This window comes from Euleptes europaea, chromosome 4 (assembly GCF_029931775.1).
Source record: "Euleptes europaea isolate rEulEur1 chromosome 4, rEulEur1.hap1, whole genome shotgun sequence".
Classification (NCBI taxonomy): Eukaryota; Metazoa; Chordata; class Lepidosauria; order Squamata; family Sphaerodactylidae; genus Euleptes; species Euleptes europaea.
The window spans coordinates 78,305,063-78,331,982 of NC_079315.1; the positions used below are offsets into that span (position 1 = coordinate 78,305,063).

Sequence of the window (26,920 nt, forward strand, 5' to 3'; positions counted from 1 at the left end):
TTGCCTGAATGTGAAAGGATAATCCCTTCATACATCATCCAAGATGAAACTGCTTCTGGAGATATCCAGAGATACTGGCTTATTCACAGAATTTCTTTTTAATATATTGAGGCAGCAGTTTGTGAGACAGTACACCAGAAGAATCACTGAGCATTCATGTCTGACTGGCTAATTGTAACACTTGTCCCTTCTCATATTGTTATAAATTAAACTTTTCTAGATAATGTCCCTTTCCTTATTGTCAAAGCCTATGGATGTGAAAAAGGAGTCCTTCATTGATGGAGTTCCAGGGAAATTCGTGCCCTACAGACTACCACACCCCTGGTAGATCCTAGGTCAGTTATCCTCAGAACCTTCTCAGGAAATCATGAGGACTGAAGAGAAAAATCTGGATGTTCAGAAAGACATAGAAGAAAAATCAGGCTCAGGGTTCCTTAGCAATGAAGGTGGTGTACTACTTTGCAGCTCCAGAGCAGTTTTTAAGGAGTATACAGAGGAGCAGCTGTAAGAACTGCTAGGAATATTCCCAGAGACGAACCAATGAGCTCAAGAAAAAAATAGGTAAGAGGCAAGCAACATCAATAACTAGGTCTTCCATACAGACCAATGCATGAAAAGTGATGATTAATTATCTACACACAAAATAAACTAACTGATGTTTGTAGGACTCTAACTACAGTGTTTGAAGCAAGTTATGAAAGGAAGTAAATGCCAATCCTGAATAATCCTGAAGCCTGGAGAGCACATTCTTATATTCCATATAAATGTAAATGAGGATGGCTGGACACAAGTTTTGGACCATCTGTGAAATTCAGGTACAAGAGAAAACAGGATTCTACAGACATTTGTATCTTTGTCTTACAAAAGAACTGAAGCTGCAACAAAAGACATGAAGGACTAAGAAGGATGTTAACAGAGTCTACAATCTGCAGAATTATGTGACAGAGTAATGGGAATACTTATTTTTGTAAAATAGATTTAAAATACAGTATTCCTTGAACTTTGATGAGAGATTAATACTTCTTTCTGGTGGCCTGTCTGGTGGTTGTGCTATGAGATAATATGACTGTAGAATATAAAGAGTTTATCAATCTACAGTACTGCCTAATCAACTTTACATGGATGTGGGACACACACAAAATGGGCCACTCGATTGGAAGCAGTCACAGCAGAAGTAGAAATGTGGAGGGCTTGTGATTCCCAACATACTGTATTATTACCATGCAGCCAAATTTTAATGGTTGGCTCAGTGGTTCAATGAACAACTAGATCCTGCAATATTGATTGAACAATGATGTCTAATCCCTTAAAATATTGGATCTGGGTGGAAAAAACTAATAGGTAGAGGTTCTATCTGGGTTCTGTCCTTTGTGATACATGCTATAATAAGAGTTTAGGATAAATGGAAAAAGAAATTAGTACCCCACATATCCCCTTTAGAATCAGTTATAGTGGAATTTGGACTTAGGATCAGATGAACTAGGCAGCAATGCAAGCACTGGACGGATGTGCCTTTGTCTCATTTCTATCAGATAATTAAAGACAACAATGTTAATCCCTTATGAAGCAGTGAGATTTCGCAATAATTATGCTATTCCTTTATTTCAATACCGGCAGTTATGTAGTTCTGTAAATCAGAAATTGTCTAGTGGAGAATTAAGGTCTTAGATGAATAAGTCTGAAACTTGTGCATTACAAAATCAAAGTACAATGTCAATTGATTATACTTATTGGAAGATAATACTTTGACCCCTAGTTTCATTAAGAAATGGAGGAAGGCATTAGATCATGACACAGAGCTTGGTACTGTTATACATTTACCCACAAATTAACCTTGCTGCAAAAACCTCAAGATATTGAAAGTGGTACGAGATTGTGGAACTGATTACCAAAACTGAACACTTTTATGTTGTAGACTATTGAACATGAAAAAGTTAATAAGCAAGCTTTGACTTCGTATAAACAATGCCAAACTTTTTCTTTGTTTTTGTTAATATGTATGTATAATATGTATTTATGTGTGGTGGTAAATTTATTTTAATAGACTGGATCATGTCAGAGGTATTTATGCCTCCTTCCAAGACTGCCTTTGCCACCTTTGAAGATTATATGCAGACTAGTTTCTATTATATTGATTCTGACACAAATATTTGATCTGCAGTTTGTGTGTACATCTGACTTACATCTAACCTTTCTTTAAGAGTCACATTGGGAGTAAGGCACAATACCCATTAAATGCGAAGTTCATTAGGGATCAGTAAGTGCTGCCAGTAATTTTATTTTATTTAGGAATCCTAACTATACAGACAACTTCACCTTCACCAATAAATGAATGTACACTTATGTGAATTTTCTTATGTCTGCTTGATTCTGTGCATGTAACGGAGGAGTCTTTTTTAGTACAATTTAGCCCAACTAGTAAATTTACGGGAGATGCCAAGCACCCAAGAAATCCTGCTAAATCACAACGTCAAATTCATCGGCAGAAAGAATCAGCTGTCAGATACTAATTTATTTTCCTTTGGTTTTTGCACTCTCCAGAGCATATGCTTATCCATAACACTTTAGCAACCCCTTCCCCTTTCCCTCCACCTCCATGGAAGAAACCATAAAGGGGCTGTTCCATAATTAATCACAGCCACCCACTTACCAGTTATCTCCCTAACCTAAGGCATTAAATGTCCTTGCTTACTAACACCATAAGTAACTGTTCACAGCTCTCTAGGGATGGTTAGGTGCCTGTGTTCTCATATAGGGCGGATATTACATTCAAAAAACAAATCAGAGATAATTAGGCCTGCATCTGTGTGAATTATTCATTAATTCATTTTTGCCAGGTCAGCTGATTCAGGCAAGCTAGGCCTATTGTCAAAACACACTCAAACCTGGTTGGCACCAGCAAAATAAGAAGATAATGGAAAAATAATTTAAAAATCTGTAAGAAAAATGCTTTTAAATGGGACCCAAATGTGCTCAATAAAGAAACAAGGTTCCTTTAAAACTGAAACAACAATGTACAACTGCCTGTCAGGCAACAAAATTATACTTTGAAAAAAGAGAAGAATAGGTGTTTTTTATACCTTGCTTTCCCTACCCTTTTAAAATCCTTTAAAAGATTGTAATTGTTTACTATGTTCTGGCGACGGATGGATGGATGGATGGACGGACGGACAGACAGACAGACAGATAGATAGATGGGTGGACAGATAGATAGATGGGTGGATGGATGGGGGGATGGGGGGGAGAGAGAGAGACCTCGCTTTTCTCAACTTTCAATTAGTCTCAAAGGAGCTTACAATTGCCTTCCCTTCCTCTCCTCACAATGAACACCTTGTGTGGTAGGTAGGGCTCAGAGTGTTCTGAGAGAACTGTGACTAGCCCAAGGTCACCCAGCAGGCTTCATGTGGAGGAGTGGGGAATCAAACCCGGTTCTCCAGATTAGAGTCTGCCGCTCTTAACCACTACACCATGCTGGCTCTCAAGTCTTCACCAAATGGCTATGCCATCTTTCTCGAACTTACCTGAGGAAAAATGCAAACACTATCTAAATGCCATCTTGCAAAACTGATTGGGAAGGTTATTAAAAGCACCACACAAACTATGAGAATACAGCACACCACAACTCACCCACTTGGGTCCTCATGGCCTTGCAAACAGTTACAATGAAATGAGAACTCCTGGCTCAAACACTTTCCCATAAATGCTGTGGCATGGGAACTATGCAGCTCTACTAGTCTCAACTCAGGAGACCATCATGTACAGCAGCGGGCGGCACACAAGGATCTCCCCACCAGACAGGCAGCGGCTGGTACAATCAGCTTTGAGAGCACTAATAACTTACAGGGAGACAGGGCTGCCAAGCTCCAGGTACTAGCTGGAGATCTCCCGCTATTACAACTGATCTCCAGATGACAGAGATCAGTTCCCCTGGCAAAAATGGCCGCTTTGGCCATTGTACTCTATGGCATTGAAGTCCTTTCCCTTCTAAACCCCGCCCTCCTCAAGCTCTGCCCTGGAGCCGGCAACCCTACAGGGAGAGGAAGGACTGGGGTGACTGTAGCCAGACTCCACTACTCCAAACAAGGAATCTGTCACACTTGAATCTTGTGACATACGCTACACTGAAGAAGCACCTGCTTTTTTAGCCAGTTCAACAAACAGCCCCTCATTCCTTCCTTGTCCTCTGTGTGGAAGGCACAGGAGGTATGCTACAGCAGAATGCAAACTGGAAGAGGAAGAGAAATAATCGTTTAGCAATCAACTGAAAGCTGTTTCTGGACCTGGAAAGATAATGTAAACATGTGTCTTGGTGTGCCTCAGCTTCAGACTGAAATACCAACGTCAGCAATATCAGAGTGAGCCTTTTCCACAGCTTCTGTGCATTTCTTTGTGAGAAGTCTTTGGTTTCCAGAAATTCATCACACGGACTTAATCCTAATTTTTAACTCATTGTATGCTAATGCCTGGAAACACAGTCTTCATTTAGTATCCATCACCACTAACGATGACAAAAATCTCCAAATAGCAGCTCACAGATTAGTTCATAAAAAACAAAGCAGCTATTTGCATACACTTCAAAATCCTCTTTTTTTTAATATGCGCAGATAATTAAACTGCACGGACTACCGACCTGTGTATTAATCTTTTCATTTCTACATTCACCTCAGTAATTCATGGTTCAGCCTCCAGCTAACTGCTCCCACAGCTGATAATGCTAGTGATTTTTGCCAGTGGTCTTGAAATACTGCTTAACAACTGACAGCATCTGAAAAACATGAGCTTCAGAGGCAACTACACATTATAAACACAAATGCATGTAAGGCAGCCCTCACATTCGCTTTTTCTGAAGAAAAGTAGCTTTAGGAGGAGACTCGTTTTGAGAAAGAATGGTTAGAAGGGTAGTATTGAACTCTTCCTGCTCTTCTCCAAATAGCTTTCCTGCATTGTTCCTGTTCATCTATATGGAAACTGGGGGGCAAGTACAATAAAGTCAAAGGGGGGGGGGAATTAACTACCCCCCCAATCTCCCATTTCTCTGCTTAAAATGAGTCCCCTCAGAAGCTGCTTTTCCTTGGAAAGAGAAGCTATCATGGCTGTAGTACATGAATTTGCATTGCCTGTGTAGGTTTGACCCTCAAGAGCTTGACTGTGTGTTCAAAACAGCAGTGCTGCCTTTTGGCTTCTGGTAGACTCTAGGCAGCAGAACTCATGGATCCCTCATATTGCAGGCTGTTCCCGTTTCATGATGGGGAAGATGGACGGAATCTACACTTTCTACGATATACTGGGAGACACAACAAAGCTTCATTCACAATGTCAAAAAGCTAAATCCAGTTTTGCCTTCTCTTACAACTGAATTCTATGACCTCTGAATTAACACAACAACTTAAAAGATTCAGCTCAAAGTACTGGGCTTCAGAGTTCTTCCATTGATAGTGTAAGAGCACAACTTGAAATCAGTCAGGCACACAATAAATTAATATATTTTTTGCTGTAGTGAATGATTTATCCTGGCTGGACTTGCCCTTTTTGGCAAGCACAGGATTCCACTTTAGCTCGTCCATGCAAATAACTGCTTGCACTATGGAAGCAACCAACTACTTTTAGGATAATACAAGTCAATCTGCTTCTTGGGAAGGATTTTGACCTTTGAAGTCCTTTATCACCTGTTGATCCCTGACAGACATGCCTGTGCCCACCAAGGCACTCTTGCCCCCATGCTGTTGCTGCACGTGTCTGTATTGTTCTGCAGGTGAAGATCTCACAGAGGAAACACTGGCTCAAGCCACTTTTCCCCTGGCCCCAATGTGTCCTGGCCACAGACCAAGCCTGCCTGCAGAAGGGGACAGTTGTCTGCAGCCAGCTGCTCCATTTGTGGCTCCGCCCCACTTTGAATGACGCCACCCCAGGAGAGGAACACTCATTTCCCCCATGATTTCATGGATATGGTCTCTGGCTCCCTCAGCCCCTTCCCCCATTAGATGACTAATAAAGTGCCTTGGGTGCTGCATGCTAGTTTCCAATGGGAATGGTGCTGCAGGTTGGCGGAGTTTCCCAAGGAGCAGTGTAAGCGCAAGGGGGCGTCGCTGATCCCATACCGGCCAGCTCCTGATTTATGCCTGCCCTGTCCTCACAGCCCCGCCCCTGTATGGGACGCTACAGCGCGGTTGCAAGCAATGAAACCCAACTACCCACTCTTTCCTGCCAGCCGCCACCTAACCAAATTCTTTAAGGAATCAGAATCATAGAGTTGGAAGGGACCACCAGGGTCATCTAGTCCAACCCTCTGCACAATGCAGGGGGAAAGAACTAGTGGCATCACAGTTGTGCCATGGCCAGCTGCCACAGCGCAGGCGACCTTCAGGATTGTTCTGCCTGTTGCTGATGGTTATTGGGGGGGGGTGGGCTCAACTACCAGTACTGTGAATTAGCTTTCAATTTATGAATAATTACCAAAAATGATATCATGTGAAAGTGGAAACAGAAAGATATATGATTAAGAAGAGTATGGAACATCTTAGTGTTAACATATATTGTTAGATTTTGTGAATCAGGATTAATGGTATTGGTTATTGGAACAGAAAGAAGGAAAATTGGCATTTCAGGTAGATAATGTTTTTATAATTATTTCAGCTGCTTGTTGCAATTCTATGAGATATCCAGCACAACTGTATCCATGTTGACTCCAAAGCAAGTCCCACAGTATTGGGCTTGCTCCCGGGTGCATACGCACAGACCTGCAGCTCTAGTAATTTAGATCGTGGAAACATTGTTTTAAAAACAGAGGAATTACAATTCTACTTTAAGTACAAACTTCAAGGTAGACTTGAATATAAAGATGTTTCAAAATTTCAATCAAGATCGAAACACAATACAAATACATTTAAAACATGCAAGTATTATACTTTGATTGTTGCTCATTTGAAAGGCATCCAGTTCTCACGCGGATAATTAGACTTCATGATTAACGCATTGTAAAAAAAAATATCCAAAGACTGTAAGCTGAATGTCATTGCTACACTATAAATACACAAAAAACTTTAATCCGTGCACCATAAGAATCTAAGAGAACCTTGTAGTAAATCTGTCGAGTTTCTGACCCTGTCCTTTTCTGTACCACACTGGCCTTCTCCCCTCACCAACCTGTTTATGTTTCCTCTACACGCAATATGTTTACAAAGGCGGAAAAAAATTACTTTTCTTTTCTAGTTTTTAAAAAAGAAAAGGCTCTTACTCAGGCTAATTTGTGACAGCCCACTGCTTCCAGGGAAGCAGATGGAGGAAAACCATTGTCAGTTCAAATATATCCTCCAAGTTTTAGAAGCAGCATGATCATTCTGATGCTTAACCTGTGGCTGGAACACAAAACTCTTCTAGAGATGTTCCCAAAGGTTTGCTTTGTTTCAAACCAAATCTTCTATCATTTATCATTTTCTAAAAAATGTAATTTAACATCATGAGGGAATTTTTCTAATTCTCCTCACTGTCACAGCAGGCAGGCATCATAAGAGGGACAATCAACACCTCCTCATTTATATACATTCTAACCCTCTGACCTACCAAGGGTACAGAAGATGCTGACAGCTGCTCCCTTACAGGAAGGATGCAACCTGTGCCTTGATCCACTAGACAATTTCTGCAGACAGTACATGTGTCTGTGGAGTGTGATTTTCTGGCCTCCCCTGACCTCCTGCTACAGCTCAAAACGTGCCCCTGAAATGCTGTTCTTGGATGCTTGTCCAGCTAAAGCAGTATTTGGGGGGACATTTTGGGCTGCAGCAGACTGGGGGGGGGTATATGGAAGTCATACTCTTTGGAGGGAATTGGTCTGTCCGCAGGAATGTTCCCACGGACTCAAACCTGTACTTCATCTTTTCAGAATATTTACCCCAAGAATGAAGACGTCTAGTATTAGCTTCCATGACTGGAGCCACCTGCCAAGTTTCCTTCCTCAGCATCAAAGGCCCAACTTATTATATTCAGATGATTGCAATGAGTTTGGTGCATTTTGGCTGCTTCTCTCATCAGTGGGTAATGTAAACAAGCCCACACTGGAACTTCTTCCATTCCAGTGTTGGTCCAGTTTCTCTGGTGAGAGAACCATAGTACGAGCTTCTTTCATCAGGCCCAACGCATCTCACAGGAAAGCAGCACACACTAGCAGCTTCCAGACCGCAGCGTAACTTCAGAAAAGGGACCGAACAAATTCAGTTACATTCATCATTCCCCCCAAAAAAAGTGGTGCAGACCGCCACATCTATGCAGCATTTTATAGGGCATGTTAGTCTCAAGCAACGTGATCGACTTTTTTTCTGCAAAGAAAGAGGGTCACTTTCTATCCCTGGGCACAAACAGCCAAAGGCAGAAAAGGACTTGATTGCGCACAACCAGGAGGCTGCACTGTTTTGAAAAGCATTCCAAATGCCTTTGAAACCAACCCGTTCCCCAACATTCCAAAGAAGACGCTCACCCAAGGTGCCGAAGGTACCAGCAGCGTCAAAGGAAGCAAATCGCTACAACACTCTGCCGCGGAACGATGACACTGAGCCGCCTGGTTTATCAGCCGAGCATAAACAGCAGTCGGGAGGATGTGATGAGCCGTCTCAGAAGACCCCTGTCCTGGGGCAAGCGTGAGGCTCAGAGTTTGCCTCATGGCAAACAGGTGTCTCCGCAGCTTGCCGAGTTTCCCTTCGAGGGCGCTCTGTGAAAACAAAACCAAAGGGAAAAAAGGTTAAGACGAGAAACGGTAAACATTGTGGGAATAAAAGCCAGCTAATTATGTCAGGTGAAAGGCCACACGCCCGAGCAGAGCACCTGCAGGCACCACAGTGGCTGGGGTGACATTTATAAAACAATCGCCTGGGAACTTCAGTGGAGACATCAAACTCCAGGCATGTTGCCTTCTCTTCCTCCCCTACCCTTTCCAAGCCATCTGTGGAGAACATGTGTTGAGGGGGCATGATCTGACAAAGCATCAAACACAACAAATTGCCAGACTTCTAGCTTTTTAAAACAAATAAGAAAACACAGATCAAAGCCACTCTCTCAATAAGGCTGATTGTTTTTTCTAAAGTAATGGCTCAGAGGTAGAATAGCCAAAAGACCAAAAAAAATTTTTTTTTTAAATCCAAACCCTCCAAACAGAGTATTAGAAAAGAATAAACAAGAGAATGTTTATCATCTTCTACCTACCACAGAATCATGTCCTTTTCCTGTTTAAACCTTTAGCCAGATGTACTTGCAATTTACTGAGCAGCATGTTTTCATTTAGTGAAGAACAAAAAATCACCACTAAGATCAAGCACCACAAAAACAGTGAAATGTTTAGCACTAAGGTAAGAGAAATTGGCAGTTCATGACACCAACAGATATATAGAAAAACTAGGCTAGCATGCATTTTGAGAATATTAGGCTCATCATATATGCTTTTAAAATAACCTGCGAAGAAAAACATTTAGATGCAAACAGATATTCAGAATTCTTCGTAAGACACAGTTGCTGGATAGCCACAATATGAGTTGAGTTGCTTATTTTTATGTACAACTTTGAATACTTCCGTTTCATTCGGTATTTATTTGATGTTTCCAACTCTTACACATAATCATGCACATCATAGTTGGCATTCTAAGCTTCATCTCGAGACAACTGCAAAATGAGGTTTTATTTCAAGGCTTCTTTATACTCGGATACACAGACACGTACACTTGAAGGGCAACAGAAACCATCAAAAGTAGTCTGGTTCCCAAATGCAGCCATTCATCACACAGAACCAGAGCCATGCAGAGGGGAGATCACTGTCAACCCAAGTCTTTAAAAATCTATATTCAAACAAATAATCCCACGATGCCTGCATCTATCTACTTCTCGATGTGTTTATGACTAGGTATGTGTGTTTTTTCTTCCTGCACTCTCCTCTGGCCCAAGGTTATCAGCTTGAGCAAGAAAGAAAGCAACAGAAGATGGCAAGGATGGCAACAGACTGGATTTAGAGCCTCTGTGACATACTACCACAGAGTATGTCAAGTTCCCTAGAAACTACAAACTGACTTAAGTGTCAGTTTCATTTTGGAATACAAACTGGAGCTGCAACCCAATGAACCCACCACACCAGCATGGTGTAGTGGTTAAGAGCGGTGGTTTGGAGTAGTGGACTCTGATCTGGAGAACCAGGTTTGATTCCCCGCTCCTCCACATGAGCAGTGGACTCCAATCTGGTGAACCTGGTTGGTTTCCCCACCCCTACACATAAAGCCAGCTGGGTGACCTTGGGCTAGTCACAGTTCTCTTACAGCTCTCTCAGTCTCACCTACCTCACAGGGTGTCTGTTGGGGTGGGGGAGGTGATTGTAAGCCGGTTTGATTCTTCCTTAAGTGGTGGAGATAGTCGGCATATAAAACCCACTCTTCTTCTTCTACTACTTAAGTATATTCCACTAAGATTCTAGTCTAGTAGCACCTTAAAGACTAACAAGATTTCCAGGGTATAAGTTCTTCAGAGTTAAAGCTCCCTTTGTCAGATATGTCAGGGTATCTGATCAAAGGAGCTTTTTGGCCTTTAAGGTCCTCCTGACTCGAATCTTGCTCTTCTACTGATGACCAACACAGCTACCCACCTGAAACTATACTCCACTAAATAGACCTGGTTTTTAAATCTTGGCTTTTACAGGGGGGGAAACAGTAAGGCACAGTGCTTGTTTGCAAATATTCCCTTTTAGCTGTGATGCCCAGCCTTGCTGGAGGGGAACAGTGAAGACCACTGCTGTAACCGAGGCAAAGGGAGGATTCTCAGGGTCGCAACCAGAAGGAGAGCCACATGTGCTCCCCAGTAGGGCAGGCAGGGGAGGAGCGGCTGAGGGCACAGCACAAAAGTTCCCTGGCGGATGGATGGGGCCAGAGACGGCCCACCAAAAATGGTGCTGGATGGCTTGGGACGTAACCCCTGGGGAAGAGAGGTAGATATTAGGAGCAAATGTAGTCCAGAAGGGGGGACTAAGCAGAGGCAAGCCATGAGAAATAGAGGCAGTTTTGGAGGCTGGGTGGGTTGTTCTGCTGGGAGGGGGACTCAGAGCAACAATGCTGGCTCTCTCTTCTCTGAGGTTCAGAAGGAGGAGGAGAGGGCTGAGGCTGGCAAGTGGGGGAATGGTCAAGAGTAGGTGTACCTTACTGCTGCGTCCAGCTAGGAATTTGTGTCCAGCTAGGATCCCAGGGCATACAGTGTGTCCCTTCCACTAGGGACACCTACACCATCTCCAGAGGCGGAAAAATGTCTGAATAGTAGTGCTAAAAGCCAGGATCACGGGAAGGCTCTGTGCCCTGTTTGCTGGGCTTCCGGGGCCACTGGTAGGTGAGAGTGTGAAACAGGATGCTGGATTAGATGGATTACTGGTTTGATCCAGCCTGTTCCTAAATCTGTTTAGAAGGATGCTTTTTATTCTATTAAGAAAGCCCTCCCCAAACCATTTCAATTTACTGCATCCCCATTTTCAGACGCTGAGCTCAGGAAGGCACAGCAACTGGAGCCACAGTAGATTTAACCTTCAATGTAAAGGAAATTGAGTTACGGTGAAGAATTAATCCAATGATTTGATTAATCCCATGAGTTAAGGAACTCGCTCTATGTCTCTCCCCCCCCCCCTTACTTCTTATCTAGGCAGCTCTGAAAAAGCAAACCGAATGATTTCGGTTGAAATCTCTGATGCAAATTAAGCAAGTCTCTGATGTAATATCTATTTAGCACCACATTACAGTTACAAATGAAAAATTCTCTAATGTGATATTAGACACTAAGACTTTCACTATCATAACTCTATTACATAGACACACAACACACCACCCATAGGCTGTACGCATCCCACAGAGCTATGCTGTACACACTGTTGCACCCTCCCAAGAGAGGCCTGAGTAGAACAAACTTGCATTCCAGTCAGAAGCCTCTCTGATGCAGCGGAGAAGCTTCCCAGCTCCCAAGGAACAGTCAAAACACCACCTCAGCACTGAGAGGCAGCATTCTGAACGCCCACCACCACCACCACCAGGAACAGGGAAGCCTGCTTGCTGCATCCAACCCCCCCCCCAATAATACTAGAACGCAGGGTCATCTGCTGAAGCTAGAGGGTGAGATTCAAAACAGATAAAAGGAGGTATTTCTTCACACAACGCATAGTTAAATTGTGGAACTCCCTGCCACAGGATGTGGTGATGGTTGCCAACTTGGAAGGCTTTAAGAGGGGAGTGGACATGTTCAGGGAGGGGTATTCATGGCTACTAATCAAAATGGATACTAGTCACGATGCATACCTATTCTCTCCAGGATCAGAGGAGCATGCTGAATATATTAGCTGCTGTGGAACACAGGCAAAATGGTGCTGCTGCAATCGTCTTGTTTGTGGGCTTCCTAGAGGCACCTGGTTGGCCATCGTGTGAACAGACTACTGGACTTGATGAGCCTTGGTCTGATCCAGCATGGTCTTTCTTATGTTCTTATGTAACCTCTGCAGCACAGGCTGGACACAGCAAACAAGCCATTCAAAACAGAGCCTTTCAGATGGGAGGTATAAATTTCTGCTTAGGAGAAAATGCAACCTCTCAAGTAAGCCAAGAGGGGGAGCAGGCAGGGGCTGGGCAGCTTTGTGGCTCACATGAGATTACTGCTGTCCAGACCCAGTCAGGGTCCCACCGCATCTCTGGTGACTACAGAGGGTTCCAAGGCCTCAGCATTTACAGGTTTACAATATTCTTCCAAATGTCACCCAGAGAAGTAGCAGCAGCAATACAACCTCCTGGACTAGTGAGCATGCCCCTCCCGCTGTGAAGCCCTCTTCTCCATCTCTTTCCTTCCTGCGACATTCCCTCCCACTGCTTTACTCAGACATTTTGGATACCCTCGGCACACAATTGTATTAATATTTAGGGGGGAGTAAGCCCCATTGTGTAAGGAGCCCCGTGGCACACAGTGGTAAGCTGCAGTACTGCAGTCCAAGCTTGGCTCATGACTTGAGTTCGTTCCTGACGAAAGTCGGTTTCAGGTAGCCGGCTCAAGGTTGACTCAGCCTTCCATCCTTCCGAGATCAGTAAAATGACGGAAGCTTGCTGGGGGTAAAGTGTAGACGGCTGGGGAAGGCAATGGCAAACCACCTCGTAAACATAGTCTGCCTAGTAAACGTCGTGATGTGACGTCACCCCATGGGTCAGTAATGACCTGGTGCTTGCACAGGGGACAACCTTTAAGCCCCATTGAGTAAAATGGGATTTACTTCTGAGTAAATAGGCACAGAATTACACTGAACACTACCGACTTTGCAGCTGCTGTGGCTTAGTTACAGACTACATGCAATGCTCAGTTGCAGGAATCCCCTTTTTCTTTACTCAAAGCAGTTGTGAGTATTTGCACTAACTGTGCACCTGAAGGATTTCAAAAATTATTTCTGCTGGTATCCATGGTCTCTTCAGATAGTGGAAAAATAAAACACTCTTTTTTCCCCCAAGAGAGAACCCCCTCTTAAACTGCTCTTCAGAAATCCCACCGTCTTGAGATTTTATTCCATGGGAGATCTTGTGGAGGTAGCTTACTCGGTCACAAAATCCAACCTAACAGGATTTCAAAGCCAAAACTTTGGAACACCCTCCCTAGAGAGATTTGTCTGTCTCTTTCGGTCGCTGTCTCCTGCCCGGTGATGATATATATATATATATCAAGACCCTTCCATGCGTTAGCATAATATAGCAAAAATTGAATAATGTATTTATTTTCACAATGCAGAACAATTGTGTTGTCCATGGTATATTTTATTGTGGTAGATATACTATGATGTTACTTGATCTAGATATGATTGTCAAAACAAGCTCTTTCCCCTCAAGATACTTTGAGGTTTCTACTTTGTTTCCTATTATAGAATGTCTTTGTCAATAAGTTCACGGCACAGCATGAAACGTATCTTTTAAAAACTATGCTAGCTGGTTTTGGTGCACTGGAAACTTTTGGTTTGCTATGACTGCTCTTCACAGGAACACATGAGATGTCAGATCTCCTTCTACTGAGAATGTGTTGCTGCTAGGTGGAGGAATCCACTCAGCGAATAGCCAACAGAGTTAAAGTGTCACTGTTCATATATGAAAGATTTCATTGACATTTATCTAGCCTTCATTCAAGAAGGAAACATGATTGAAGGACAAAGATGGAGGATGAAGTGTAAGAAACTGAGCTTTGGAACGGTTTCCCTTTAGACACTATAGAAGTGTGCAGTTTAGAGGTTTTCAGAAATAAGATCTACAGGACAAGATTTTGGCAGTGTTCTATGAGAGTGAATGGAAAGAAACACAAACTCAAAGCTCAGTACTGAAAATGAAGGGTTAAAACTTGGTCATTATGAACTGTTCACTGGACTGAAAATCTGGGTTTACGCAAATCCTGAAGCAATAACCACCGTTTATATGATAAACCCAGGAGAATATGAACCGGTTGTTTACAAATAACTTGATCAGCAAAGCATACTGGAGAGTTAAGAAGAATGAGCAAGTGTTCCTCCTTAAAAGGCTAGAGGCTGTAACTCCTCTGAAGAGTCTGGTACAATATTCAGAACACGTCTTGATCAATCTCTAGGAGACCTAAGAAAGTACAGCCTGTTCTAGAAAGGGCCCATAAAAACAATGGATAATAGAAAAGAACTGAGAAATAGTGACCCAAACTACCTGTTTTTACATTTTGGAGAGTATCAGCAACCTCAAGTTTGTTCAGTTCAAGGTCATTGTCTGCTCCAACACAAAGCCCTTTAAGAGCTAAAAGAACGCCTAACACCTGTGTGGTAGGGAAGGGAAGAGGAGAGAAGAACTAAATCCAGTCCCAAATTCCCTTCCTGGATAATGAATAGCTTTGAGTTTAGCTTTTTCTAAAAGAGTTCTATCTATACTGTGTCCATGCTACTGAACTAGAGAGGGGAACCTGGCACACAGCACACAGATGGGGATATGTATGCATTATTTGTATAATGTGGGGAAAGTGACAATAATTACAAATATCTAGGTGGAAATATATTATCTAGCTTGACAGTTGTTAGGGAAAGCCTACTGAAAGATCTAGAAGGTTCCAGTGTGTGGCCAACATTATCCAGTTACAACTGTGACACTGCTCAGAAACCTCAAGAAAGAACTGCATACGCTTCTTGATTGTAACCCAGCAATATCATGAGATTTACTGCACAGCCCTGAAAACATCTACATGGAAACGAGCGCCATTTAAAATAAACGGATCTTGTTTTCAAGTAAATGTGTTCATCAGTTCAGAGGCGGGGCTGTTAGTCTCAAGGCTGCATCTGATCTTCAACATTCTGCTCAGCAAAGAACGTTAACACCCCTTAGATTTGTTGGTAGTAAACTACAGAAACAAAATGTATTGTATGTATGAAAATACAAGCTAATATGAAGGGGAATTGCTAGAACTATTGATGGAGAAAAAGGCTGAGTGCGGCTCTGTATGTTGCTAGAAGGTGACCTTTCTCTAAAACTAATTAAAATTATTAAATGCTCCAAGAATTCAAACCCATATTTGTCATTGCCTTTAGCATGACACATTATAACATTGCTACAGCAAACAGCTTTGATATTGGCGGTTTAATTGCAAAGCTTACTGCATATATGTTAATATGCAATGCAAGTTCTTCTCAGCAGGTGCTCCATATGAAGTTATTTTCATGAATAATTCATCATGAAAGCCCCTTCTGCCAAGATACAATTTGCAATGTTTTTCAAGTGAGATCAGTGAAAATCAGGAACTGTCACTGCCAATTTGTTTCAGTTCAGATTCAAAAGGTCACACCCTTGACACTCTATAGAGGTTAGAAATGCCCTTTTCTTCTTTTACATGTCAGCCATCATAGTGTCGGTTCTTTTTTCCAAATTGACCTCCCTGAAACCAAGGAAGATTGGTACAATTTGTGAACAATTCACAAAAAACAAGAATTTGGAAAGCCTGGAATAAATATATTTTGTTTGGACTCGAATAAATAGATTGGAATAAATATATTTTGTTACTCTCAATCACAAATGTGTATCCCATTCTGGATCAAACAGCTGGTCTACTGCCGTAATTATTCTTTTTGGAGTACCTTTATTCCATCCCAAAATAGAGTATTACTTCACATTCCAAATGTCTACTTTTATGTTTTAATTTTAACAAAAAGTTCAAATTCTAAACATCTTAGTCTCAGAACGAGACAAAATAAATGTAGAGAAAAGTCATTTAGAGTCTCTAATATGTTCTTGCTTTATCTGGACTTGTTGAGAAGTATCTGGGGCTACTCCTAGACCTTTGTGCCTTGAGAAGAAGGGAAAAGACACCCAGCCTCATACCACCAACTTATAAGAAGAAAGTCAGCGCCCTGAGAAAAGTTTATACTGTTTATGATTTAAAATTTGAAAACGCCACTTTAGATGTCAGAGAATGTGAGATTCTGGAATGCTGCTGCCAGTCAGAGAAGACAATACTGATCTTGATGGATCAATGGCCTCATTCAGTATACGACAGCTTCATGTATTCATGTAAAGTGATATAAACTGCATTAAATAAACACATACATCTGCTGCATAGCAGTGCTTTTACACGTATTTCAGATTGTGAAGTCCTTACCACATATCTAAGATTTAAATTTTCTATCTTGCCATAGCAAAGATCCAAGAGAGTCATCGGTTGTGCAGTGAGATTTCCTCCCAGAGTCCAAGGCAATGCAAGTTTTGATAAATCAGAAGTCTGAAAAAGAGAGACAGCATTAGAAAATATTTTTTAAACAATTGCTATCAATGCAGTTTGTGTTTTAAATCCTCCCTCATAGTACAGAACTAAAGTCTCAATTGGCTCAATCGATAAAAAAATATACAGATTTGTTTACAGTTCTACTTTCTTGGGTTGAATTAGGTTCAATAATCCAGACACCAGAAACACCATGCCAAAACAAAAGAGCTTTCCTTGCTAATCAATTTCAGTCACCAATGCAGTGAAACCAATACCCTGGAATTTATTTAAAACATTTGTATTTTCACCTTCCCTCTAAAACAAGAGAAATAAAGTACCCTGTAAAAAAAGACCAAGCAAATAATACCCCTCAGTACCAACAGAACAATTTAATCCACGCAGAGTGCCAAAAAACACCACCACCTTGGTGTTGTTGTTTTTTTGCAATACCTGAAGAGCAAATACCTCCCTCACCCCCTTCAGTAACTCATTTCACAAAGTGGGTACAATGACAGAAAAAGTGCAGGCTCAGGAGGAGGACAAAAGAAGTAACCTTCAGTGGGGAAAATGGTAAAAAGAAGCTGACCTGAAGAGCATTACTGCAACAACTTATAAGTAAAGCATGTCATAGGCATCACAATTTTATTATATTAGTGCTATATATGTGGAGCACGTAAATTGTGTTCCTATGAAACCCTGAATTTGTTATGTGTTTGTAGTAGTTCGTTAATCATTTTCAGGGTTTATTAAACAATATTAAAATTAATCTGTCCAAGCTCCAAAACTACAAGGCCAAAGTCAAGAGACTGCTTGCCTCAAGTGTTTACCATCATCCATAACAGGGACAGAAACAAACAGGTCCACAAGCTGACCCTGAAGAAACAAAGGGTTTGCATTAAAAGGGTGGAGGGTATTGAGCCCACCAGTAGTACAGTATATAGCACACAGCCATGACTGGGTAGGCAAGGGCTCGTGAAATCGCAAAAAAACAAAAACAAAAGGGGGAAGGAAAGACCCAACCTAAAACCAAAGCTGGGTACACCGTTTATCTGGTTGATACTGGTATGCACACCTTGTATGGAAGGCTAATACAGCCCAGAAAAGAACAAGCAGAAAGTATTCTGTGGCAGTTGGCTCTTTAATTTTATTATTTTTTAAGCGAATATATTGGGCGCAGAGACAAATTGGAATACATCCCTACTTACATACCTGGGTTGTTGTTATTATTTTGCTATAATACTGTTATACATAGAATCATAGAATCGGAAGGGACCACCAGGGCCATCAAGTCCAACCCCCTGCACAATGCAGGAAATTCACAACTACCTCCCCCCTCCACACCCCTAGTGACCAGAAGATGGCCAAGATGCCCTCCCTCTCATCATCTGCCTAAGGTCACAGAATCAGCATTGCTAACAGATGGCCATCTAACCTCTTCTTAAAAACCTCCAGGGAAGGAGAGCTTACCACCTCCCGAGGAACCGCTCTGTTAGAAAATTCTTCCTAATGTCTAGACAAACTCTTTTGATTTAATTTCAACCCGTCGGTTCTGGTTCAACCTTCTTGAGCAACAGAAAACAACTCGGTACCCTCCTCTATATGACAGCCCTTCAAGTACTTGAACATGGTTATCATATCCCCTCTCAGTCTTCTCCTCTTCAGGCTAAACATACCCAGCTCCTTCAATCTTTCCTCATAGGACTCGGTCTCCAGACCCCTCACCATCTTTGTTGCCCTTCTCTGGACACGTTCCAGCTTGACTACATCTTTCTTAAATTGTGGTGCCCAAAACTGAACACAGTACTCTAGTTGAGGTCTAACCAGAGCAGAGTAAAGCGATACCATCACTTTGTGTGATCTGGACACTATACATCTGTTGATGCAGCCCAAGACTGTGTTTGCCTTTTTAGTTACACCATCACACTGCTGACTCATGTTCAGTGTTTGGTCTACTAAGACCCCAAGATCCTTTTCACACACACTACTGCTCAAACAAGTCTCCCCCATCCTTTAATTATGCATTTGATTTTTCCTACCTAAATGCAGAACTTTACATTTGTCTTTGTTAAAGTGCATTTTATTAGTTCTAGCCCATTTCTCCAGCCTGTCAAGATCATCCTGCATCTTGGCTCTGTCTTCTACCGTATTTGCTACCCCTCCCAATTTAGTATCGTCTGCAAATTTAATAAGCATCCCCTCTATTCCTTCATCCAAATCATTTATAAAGATGTTGAACAACACAGGGCACAGCACAGATCCCTGAGGAACTCCACTAGTCACTTCTCTCCAAGTGGACGAGGAACCATTAACTAGCACTCTTTGGGTACGATCTGTCAACCAGTTGCAGATCCATCTAACAATAATAGGATCTAACCCACATTTTCCCAATTTGTCAACTAGAATACTATGTGGAACCTTATCAAAAGCCTTACTGAAATCTAGGTAAACTATGTCTACAGCATTCCCCTAATCCAGCAAGGTAGTAACTTTCTCAAAAAAGGAGATAAGGTTAGTCTGACATGTTGTAATATGTATCGGTGTGCATTATAAGTGGTGTTATTAGACCACTGGTGATGGCCAGGGGGCCGAAACACGTTTGGGATGTGGTTTTAGTTTATCAACCTGTATTAGTTGCCATTGTGCTTTCTTTTAATATACTTTTTAATGTTTTTAATATAAATATCAGCGCCTTAAAATAAGTATATTTCTATACATAACTACTGCTTTCGCAAAACAGAGGGACTCCTGACAGCACATGTTTTTTCTGAATGAGCCTCGCTAGTACTATGGTCCACTGAAGCAACACGGAAAAGCTGTGAAAATCTTGTAACAGCCGCAAACCCTTTCATCCAATAGTTTCCTTCGCATTTCCTAAAGCATTTCTCCAAGGAGTACTGGTTTTCAATTAGAGATTTGGAGCCCACAAGTGGATTTTTCCCTGAGTAAGCTGCACTAGCAATGCCATTCCCCTTTCTTCCAGGATTAGGATTTTGTTTTTAATAAGAGCTGGTGGAGGGAGAGCAGAAGGGGGGGAGCAAGAAAAACAGAACAAGATAGACACAGTAAAATGTGGCCAAGGGGAGATCCATGGGATGAAAGAGCCAGAGACAACAATCCACAGCATTAAACTGGTTGGTTTAAACACTGTAAGGGGATAGATCAGAAAGAAGCTAATTCAGCCACTGGAAGTAAATATGCTTTGATGTTAAGAGCCAGAGAAATAACTACAGCTACATGCAGCTCCCCTGTTTAAGGTACCAAAACCCTAGCAAACCAAGCACCCCACTAAATCAACAGTAGCTTGGACTGTACACGCTCAAGCTCCAGTGGTAACAGCTGGAGCCTGAGAAAGTTTTCCAGTTGACAATGAAACTACATACAGAATACAGAACACAGAAGGGCTTCCTGATGAGTATAACTGAAGAAAAATGGGAACAAAGAAACTCAACCTAAAAGTCAGGGGAAACCAAAGGGGTTGAGCTAACACTATCTAATATAACAACCACTAAATCTATTTTTATTATATATTGTGCACAATTGTATTTAAAAACACAGGGCCTAAAATACAGGCTTCCTAAAACACACAAACATAGTTATAAATATTACCAACACATAACAGTTGATGTTAGTACATAAATTGACCAAACTCTGACCAGATGCTTTTCGGCTGTTTACAGGCCTTCCTCGGTGGTCATACATACACAATTTTACAATACACATCCTGATATATACACAAACATTGTACAAGGTAAAAAAATATATTAAAGCCTTTTATTCTGTATGGCTTTGTGTTAAAATAGTCGGTCCATGTGCCTTAAATCATGGCTCACACCTTGTATATGGTGCCCAGCATTTCAGGATGCATATAACATCAACCAACATGAAGAAAACAATGACATGCATACTCATTTTTCCTGATGAATATGTCGCTTCTGAGGCACGTGCACAAATATGTGGTTCACCTTTTCTTGGCCATAGATAGTAAAGCAGCTTCTGCTGGTGCCTTGTCAAACCCAGGTAGGCTATCTGGTAAGGCATACTTGGCCAAAGCTGCATGCCAAAGAGAGAGAGAGAGAGAGAGAAAGAGAGGGACCAAAAGGACAAATCCAACACTGCTGTCACACAACACACTAAAAAGTATGAAGTATGGTGGATAGCACATTTTATAGACCAAAGATTATTTTTCATTATAATTTTTAAAAAATCCAAAAAGCCATGTTACTGCAATTTAACTAATTTTGGGTAAGCACAACTATGAATTTTCCTGCTCCACTGCATGAGAATAATACAGGTTGGATATCCCTTATCCGGACTGCTTGGGATCAGAAGTGGTCCGTATTTCGGATCTTTCTATATATTGGAATATTTTAGAATTTTTGCATATACATAATGAGATGTATATGACCCAAATTCATTTATGTTTTATATACACTTTATACACATAGCCTGAATGAAATTTTATACAATATTTTTTTAATAATTTTGTGTACATTAAACCATCAGAAACAAAGGTGTAACTGTTTCACCAGAATACCTATATCAGCTGTTAAACAAGAGCAAAAACAACAAACAAACTAAGAATGGCAGGCTTTCAGTCTACACCTACGATGCAGTGTACACTGCATTTTATTTTTTTAAGTGAGAGGAAACATCGAAAGCAGGCAGCATGGGTCTGCCTGCATGCCGGCTCGAAGGGTCCAGTTTTCGGATGAGTTCGGATTTGGGATGTCCGGATAAGGGATACTCTACCTGTACAAAAGTTTGGTTGCCATGATGACTACAAATGCTACGAAATATTATGCCAAGTCCTCAGAGCCCACAGATTTACTAATGGCAATGGCACCACATCTTGAGCATTCTAATTCTTGCACCTGACCCACTCGTTTGACTTGCTGTCTGCTGCCTACATCATGAATGCTGGTACATAAGCACCATATGCAACTGCACAGTTTGCAATATCCAGCAAATTAGTTCTGAAAGAACAGCTGTAATATAGGACACATGGTGCAATTGGAACCCCTGATGAGAAACCAATCTTCTCATATGAGTTACGAATTAATGAGTCACTCATCTGTGCCATGCTATCACTATGAATAGGGTGTTTTTTTAGAGGGTTGTCTTGATGATATATCCTTTGCCAGCTTCTCCTTCTCCAGAGGCCCTCCTTTAAACAGTATCTTTAAAAACCACAGCACCCCCCAAAAAGTCAGTTTCATTAGAGAACATTACATTGCTTTTTGGAATTAATCTACCTGTGATTTATATTGCTCTCTACAAGCAGTATTTTGGGAATCTGAAATTAGCTGGCCGACTTTTTTATGGCATCAGAGCAGCAAAGCCAACAGCAGCCAGAGGGCCCAATGCCATCGCCAATGCATCAAACGCTCACGCAGGAAAAAGGAACAATGCAAAGAATACAGGAGTGAAATGTAGAAGGGAAAGATTTTATGGGAGAAAAAGATTACAATCCATTATACTTGCAGTCTCTTAAGTTTTTAATTGCTACATTACATATTGACTTAGGTTTGGGCCATAAATCAAATCCTTTCACAATTTGCAGATACCCCCTTCAAGATGCCTGCTAGCCACCTATTAACATGCCCTACTCTGCCTTTCGAGCCACTACTGCAGCCATCCAGAAGCGCTGCTTTTCAGTAGGGCTTGGCATAGCCAAGTTTCCTACTAGAGCAAGAAACCCAGCTGTGCCAGACATTACTAGACAGGTTCTCGACAAGCAACTCTTCAAATTCTCCTTGCAAGTACTTGCCTAAACAACTTATTCCAAAGAAGAAACCACTGCTGTGGAGGTGGGCATGGGGAAAGAAACAGGTTTTACATGCCCTTGCTGGCTCCCAGTGGAAAGAAACAGATTACTGCCTGACAGAGGAGATGCAAGTCTATATGCTCAGACTGTGCAAAACTAAAACCTTGAACACACAGTCAACTCAGAAGGGTAACCATAGCAACAGGCCTACTGCTTCGAAGGACAAAAAAGAAGAGATGCAATAATAAATCACATTTATTGTATTGTAGAAAATAAAATGTGTTGTAAGCTTTAAAAGATGGTCTGATCAATTGCCCATGGTTTCATGGCATAGTTTGCTTTTGATAGCTTCACACACCAGCACTCTGATTTATCACTTTATTGTTAAAACATCTTTTCAAATCTATTGCAGAAGTAAGAATTTAGAAACCTGCTCTGCTTGCCTTTTGACAACAAACAATGTTTTGGTAGGCCATGAGCCACTAACCATAAAAGGTCATTTAGGTTACAAATTAATTGAACATTTTTATAAAATGATTATGAACATAGTCACCCCACCCCCCCATCAAGATTAGAGTCAATGGGCTTAGTAGGGAAAAGCTGATTTTAAAAAAAAAGTAGCAAAGAATAAGATAAGCTTTCCCCAAATTATGAGTTTAGCCATCAGAGTTCCCTGACTGAATACATGCTGCAGAACAGGGCTTAATATTGATGAGCGTCCCTTCTTTTTGGAGGTCAAGTGGGTATCCCGAGAGCTTGAATATGGTCACTGCTGATGAAACCATTGCCCTAGAAGCAAACAACTCCACACTTTCATCCACCATAAAGGCCCTTGCCAGACTGAAGATCGCTTTACTCAGGGTTTTTTTTATCGGCGGCGAATAGAATCATAGAATTGGAAGGAACCACCAGGATCATCTAGCCAACCCCCTGCACAATGCAGGAAATTCACAACTACCTCCCCACACACATACCCAGTGACCCCTACTTCATGCCCAGAAGATGGCCAAGATGCCCTCCCTCTCATCATCTGCTTAAGGTCATGGAATCAACATTGCTGACAGATGGCCATCTAACCTCTTCTTAAAAACCTCCAGGAAAGGAGAGCTTACCACCTCCCAAGGAAGCCAGTTCCACTGAGGAACATTACTCAGGCTCTTGCAAACAGAGATCTAATTGCTGGGGCTTGGATGGCTAGTGCTGTCACCTTGTGGGTTTTATGTAGTGCATATGTAGAGCAAGTTCACTCCTACAGTATGTGGAGTCACTACGGGTCGCTTCCCCATCATTAGACACTACTGCTAAGCACTGTATTCACCGGAAAGGAATATGCCCTGAATGTAAGCTGACTCCCCCCCCCCCAAAAAAGTATGATTTTTTAAAAATTACTGGACATAACTGTAACTTGTATGCAAATGTAAGACGATCCCCACTTTTTTTACACCTGGATATAAAGCTTAGTCTTGCATTTGAATAAACACAGTATGCGTTTAGATCACCTTTAGGGTACTCTTTGGTACCACATCAGCTTCTTTGCAAATTCCAGACCAGAGGTTTGATCCCATCATTTATCCTTGACTCAACAAAACTCACAGAATATAGCTTCTTCAGTTCCCATAGGTTGAATGGGTTACCACCTACTAGAGATGTTCCATTTCCTCACTCTCCTGGCTTTAGCCAACAAGGCTTGAAATCCCTCTTTAACCAACAGACAAGTGAACCTCTAACATGTGTTCAGAGTTGCCTCCTCCGAAACATCACTCTCTTCTCAGCCTGAACATGGGTCAGACAGCCCTTATCCAAGCAGAGGTCCCCTTTCCTCACTGGCCTGAGATGGAAAATAAAAGAGTTCCTGCTAGAAGGCTAGTAGTGGTGACACTACTCTATGCGGGGCTGCCTTTAAAAAACTGAAACTTTTGTTCATCAACCAGTGGATGTGGATCCCATAGCCAAAGGCAATTCTGTCAGAAGCTAATTCAAGTCTCCCTCCCTGTTTTTTGTCCCTTGTAAATGGACCTGTGGGATAAGGGAAAGAAGCAAAGGAAATTTTAAAAAATAGTGGAAGCTGAAATAACAGAAGAAAAGGAACTGGTCTAAGCCTTGTATGTTTACAGGCACAGGGCTCCCCTAAAACTATTGTTCTCCCTACTGCTATTAAATGAACCAACAGTAGGTCCCCCATCAGTAGAGGCGGGAAGCTGGACTGTTTTCCTGCTTCTAGTATAGAGAAAAGATTGCCTACTTCACAATGAAGCTGTAGACAATTACAGACAATATTGCCTACTTCAAGATGAAGCTGTAGAGAGGCAACAGTTGCTCCCCATCTTCCTTTCCTTGCCTGCTCAATAAGACAGATACCTGCCTGTACCCCAAAAATCATAGGCTTTCCCTCAAGATACTACATTCCAGGCACCAATTCTTCTCCTGCCCTAAGACACAGGCCTTGTACCAGAGACTCCACCACAGTCTGGTTTGAATAACTGTCTACTGATTACAAAAATATAGACCTACCAAGGTGCTCTCAGATTCTCAGCAGATGGCATTATGCCTGCTTCATGAGTATGAATAGACCAGCTAGCCCACAATATATTATCTTCCTGCATTGAGCTGAATTCAAAAACCAAATTATATTATTATATGCATATCAGGCTATTGATCTGTTTTGTACTTTAGGGACTACAAAACAACAGATTCCTGCCCTGAGGTGCTCGCAATCTAAAAATGTGAGGTATGAGAAACAAGGGAAGGAGATGGAGGCAGAGATAAATTGGGGTGGGGGAAGCGATGCATTCATTCCCGTCACCCGTATTCAGGTTTAGTCTCAGTAGGCATCATAGAACAGATGGGTTACAACGGAAGGATTTGAAGCACATGGGAGAGGTGACATGCAAGTGTTCTGGGAGGCAATTCCAGGCATAAGGGGCAGCCAGGGCTGAAAGAGCTATAGGAGGGAGCAGAACTTTGGGTGGCTGAAGGTGGCAGAGCTGGAGAAGAAGAAGCAGAGTTGGTTTTTATATGCCGACTTTCTCTATCACTTCAGGAAGAATCAAACTGGTTTACAATCACCTTCTCTTCCCCTCCCCACAACAGACTCCCTGTGAGGCAGGTGGGGCTGAGAGATCTCTAAGAGAGCTGTGACTAGCCCGAGGTCACCCCGCTGGCTTCATGTGTAGGAGTGGGGAAACCACCGCTCTTAACCAATACACCACGCTGGCTCGCACGATGGAGGAACAACGGGCATGGGAAACAGGCATATCGGGATATGAAAGCAGAGAGGAAGGAGGTGGTGATGCCATGGAAGGTTTCGAACATAAGTATGTCCACATATATTTCCATTTTACAGCAAGTAAAAACTTGTACCCTCAGAAATATTTTTCACTTCACTGTTACTCACCTTTCTAAAAAGAGGCATATATCACAATAATTAAAAAAAGAAAATTGGGGGAAGGGTTGTCCTGGTTATACTTCACCCTTTTTTGTAGGTTTCCTTGCTTCTAATTGAGTTTATGGAGCACTTTTTAAAAACGAGGGATTTTTTTTAAGCTATAACTTACATGTCACTGACAGTCAGGAGTAATATTACGCCAAATTAACCTGCAGAAGAAGCACCAAGCGTATCATGCTGCTTCTTGTAGAATTCAATTACTTTTGACATATATTAAGGAAAAAATGATATTTTCAATATCAATATCAAGGAGATAGGCAAGAGTATATTTAGTTGAGTTTCTTAAAAGAAATCTCGGAGAGACTTCTTTCAAGTCAGTTGTAGCTGTCTGACTGGCAGCAAAGAAATGAAAATTTGTCTGTCTAGACAGGATAAAATTGTACTACGATAAATCGTAAAGCTCTTTATCAAAGAGTGTTAGGTCAGCAAGAAACTAATCAGAGCAAGGAACTAATCATAGTATATCCTAAATCAGGAATTATCAAAGATTGTCTAAACAAAGACCGTATTAGTTCATTGGACTCTCTTCCTTCCAAACCACTGGGTTTGTGTCATTGGGAACAGCTGCAGATCCCTTCTGACCTCATCCCACTGAGGAACATCTGAAATCCAGATGATGTCTGGGACCACTGAGAGCTCTTGGCTCTCTACAGCTGCCCAGGAAAAGCAGCAATAATGGCAGTATTTTAAAACAATAAGGAGCCAGTAGATCACAGCATTGTGATCCAGAGTGCTTGGCCTTAAATTATTTAGTTCTTTGTAGAGTGAGGGAACTAGCTAAACCCCAGATATATGTTGGGGTATATGCAGAGGTACTCTGGTTATGGTGTTTTGTAATATTCCAATGGTCAACAGGATCTTCATTTGCATAAGAGTACCTCGTTTTGATGCACCAACATCTCCCAACAGAAAATATGTGACAAACTAAAGTCAAAGTACCCTCGAGAACTGAAATGAACTTGCAGATCCATAACCTCAAACAACGGAAC

At 41.7% G+C, this 26,920-nt stretch overlaps 1 protein-coding gene across 1 annotated transcript in view; it reads right to left on the bottom strand.

Annotated features, from left to right (window-relative positions):
- The window catches only part of LOC130477006 (uncharacterized), a 95,058-nt gene that overhangs the window by 29,715 nt on the left and 38,423 nt on the right, over positions 1-26,920 (bottom strand). The window contains exons 7-8 of the mRNA XM_056849003.1: positions 16,621-16,740; positions 8,471-8,701 (exon numbers count right to left, since the gene is read on the bottom strand). Of these exons, the coding sequence (XP_056704981.1) occupies positions 8,471-8,701; positions 16,621-16,740 (351 nt within the window). The remainder of the gene's footprint in view (positions 1-8,470; positions 8,702-16,620; positions 16,741-26,920) is intronic.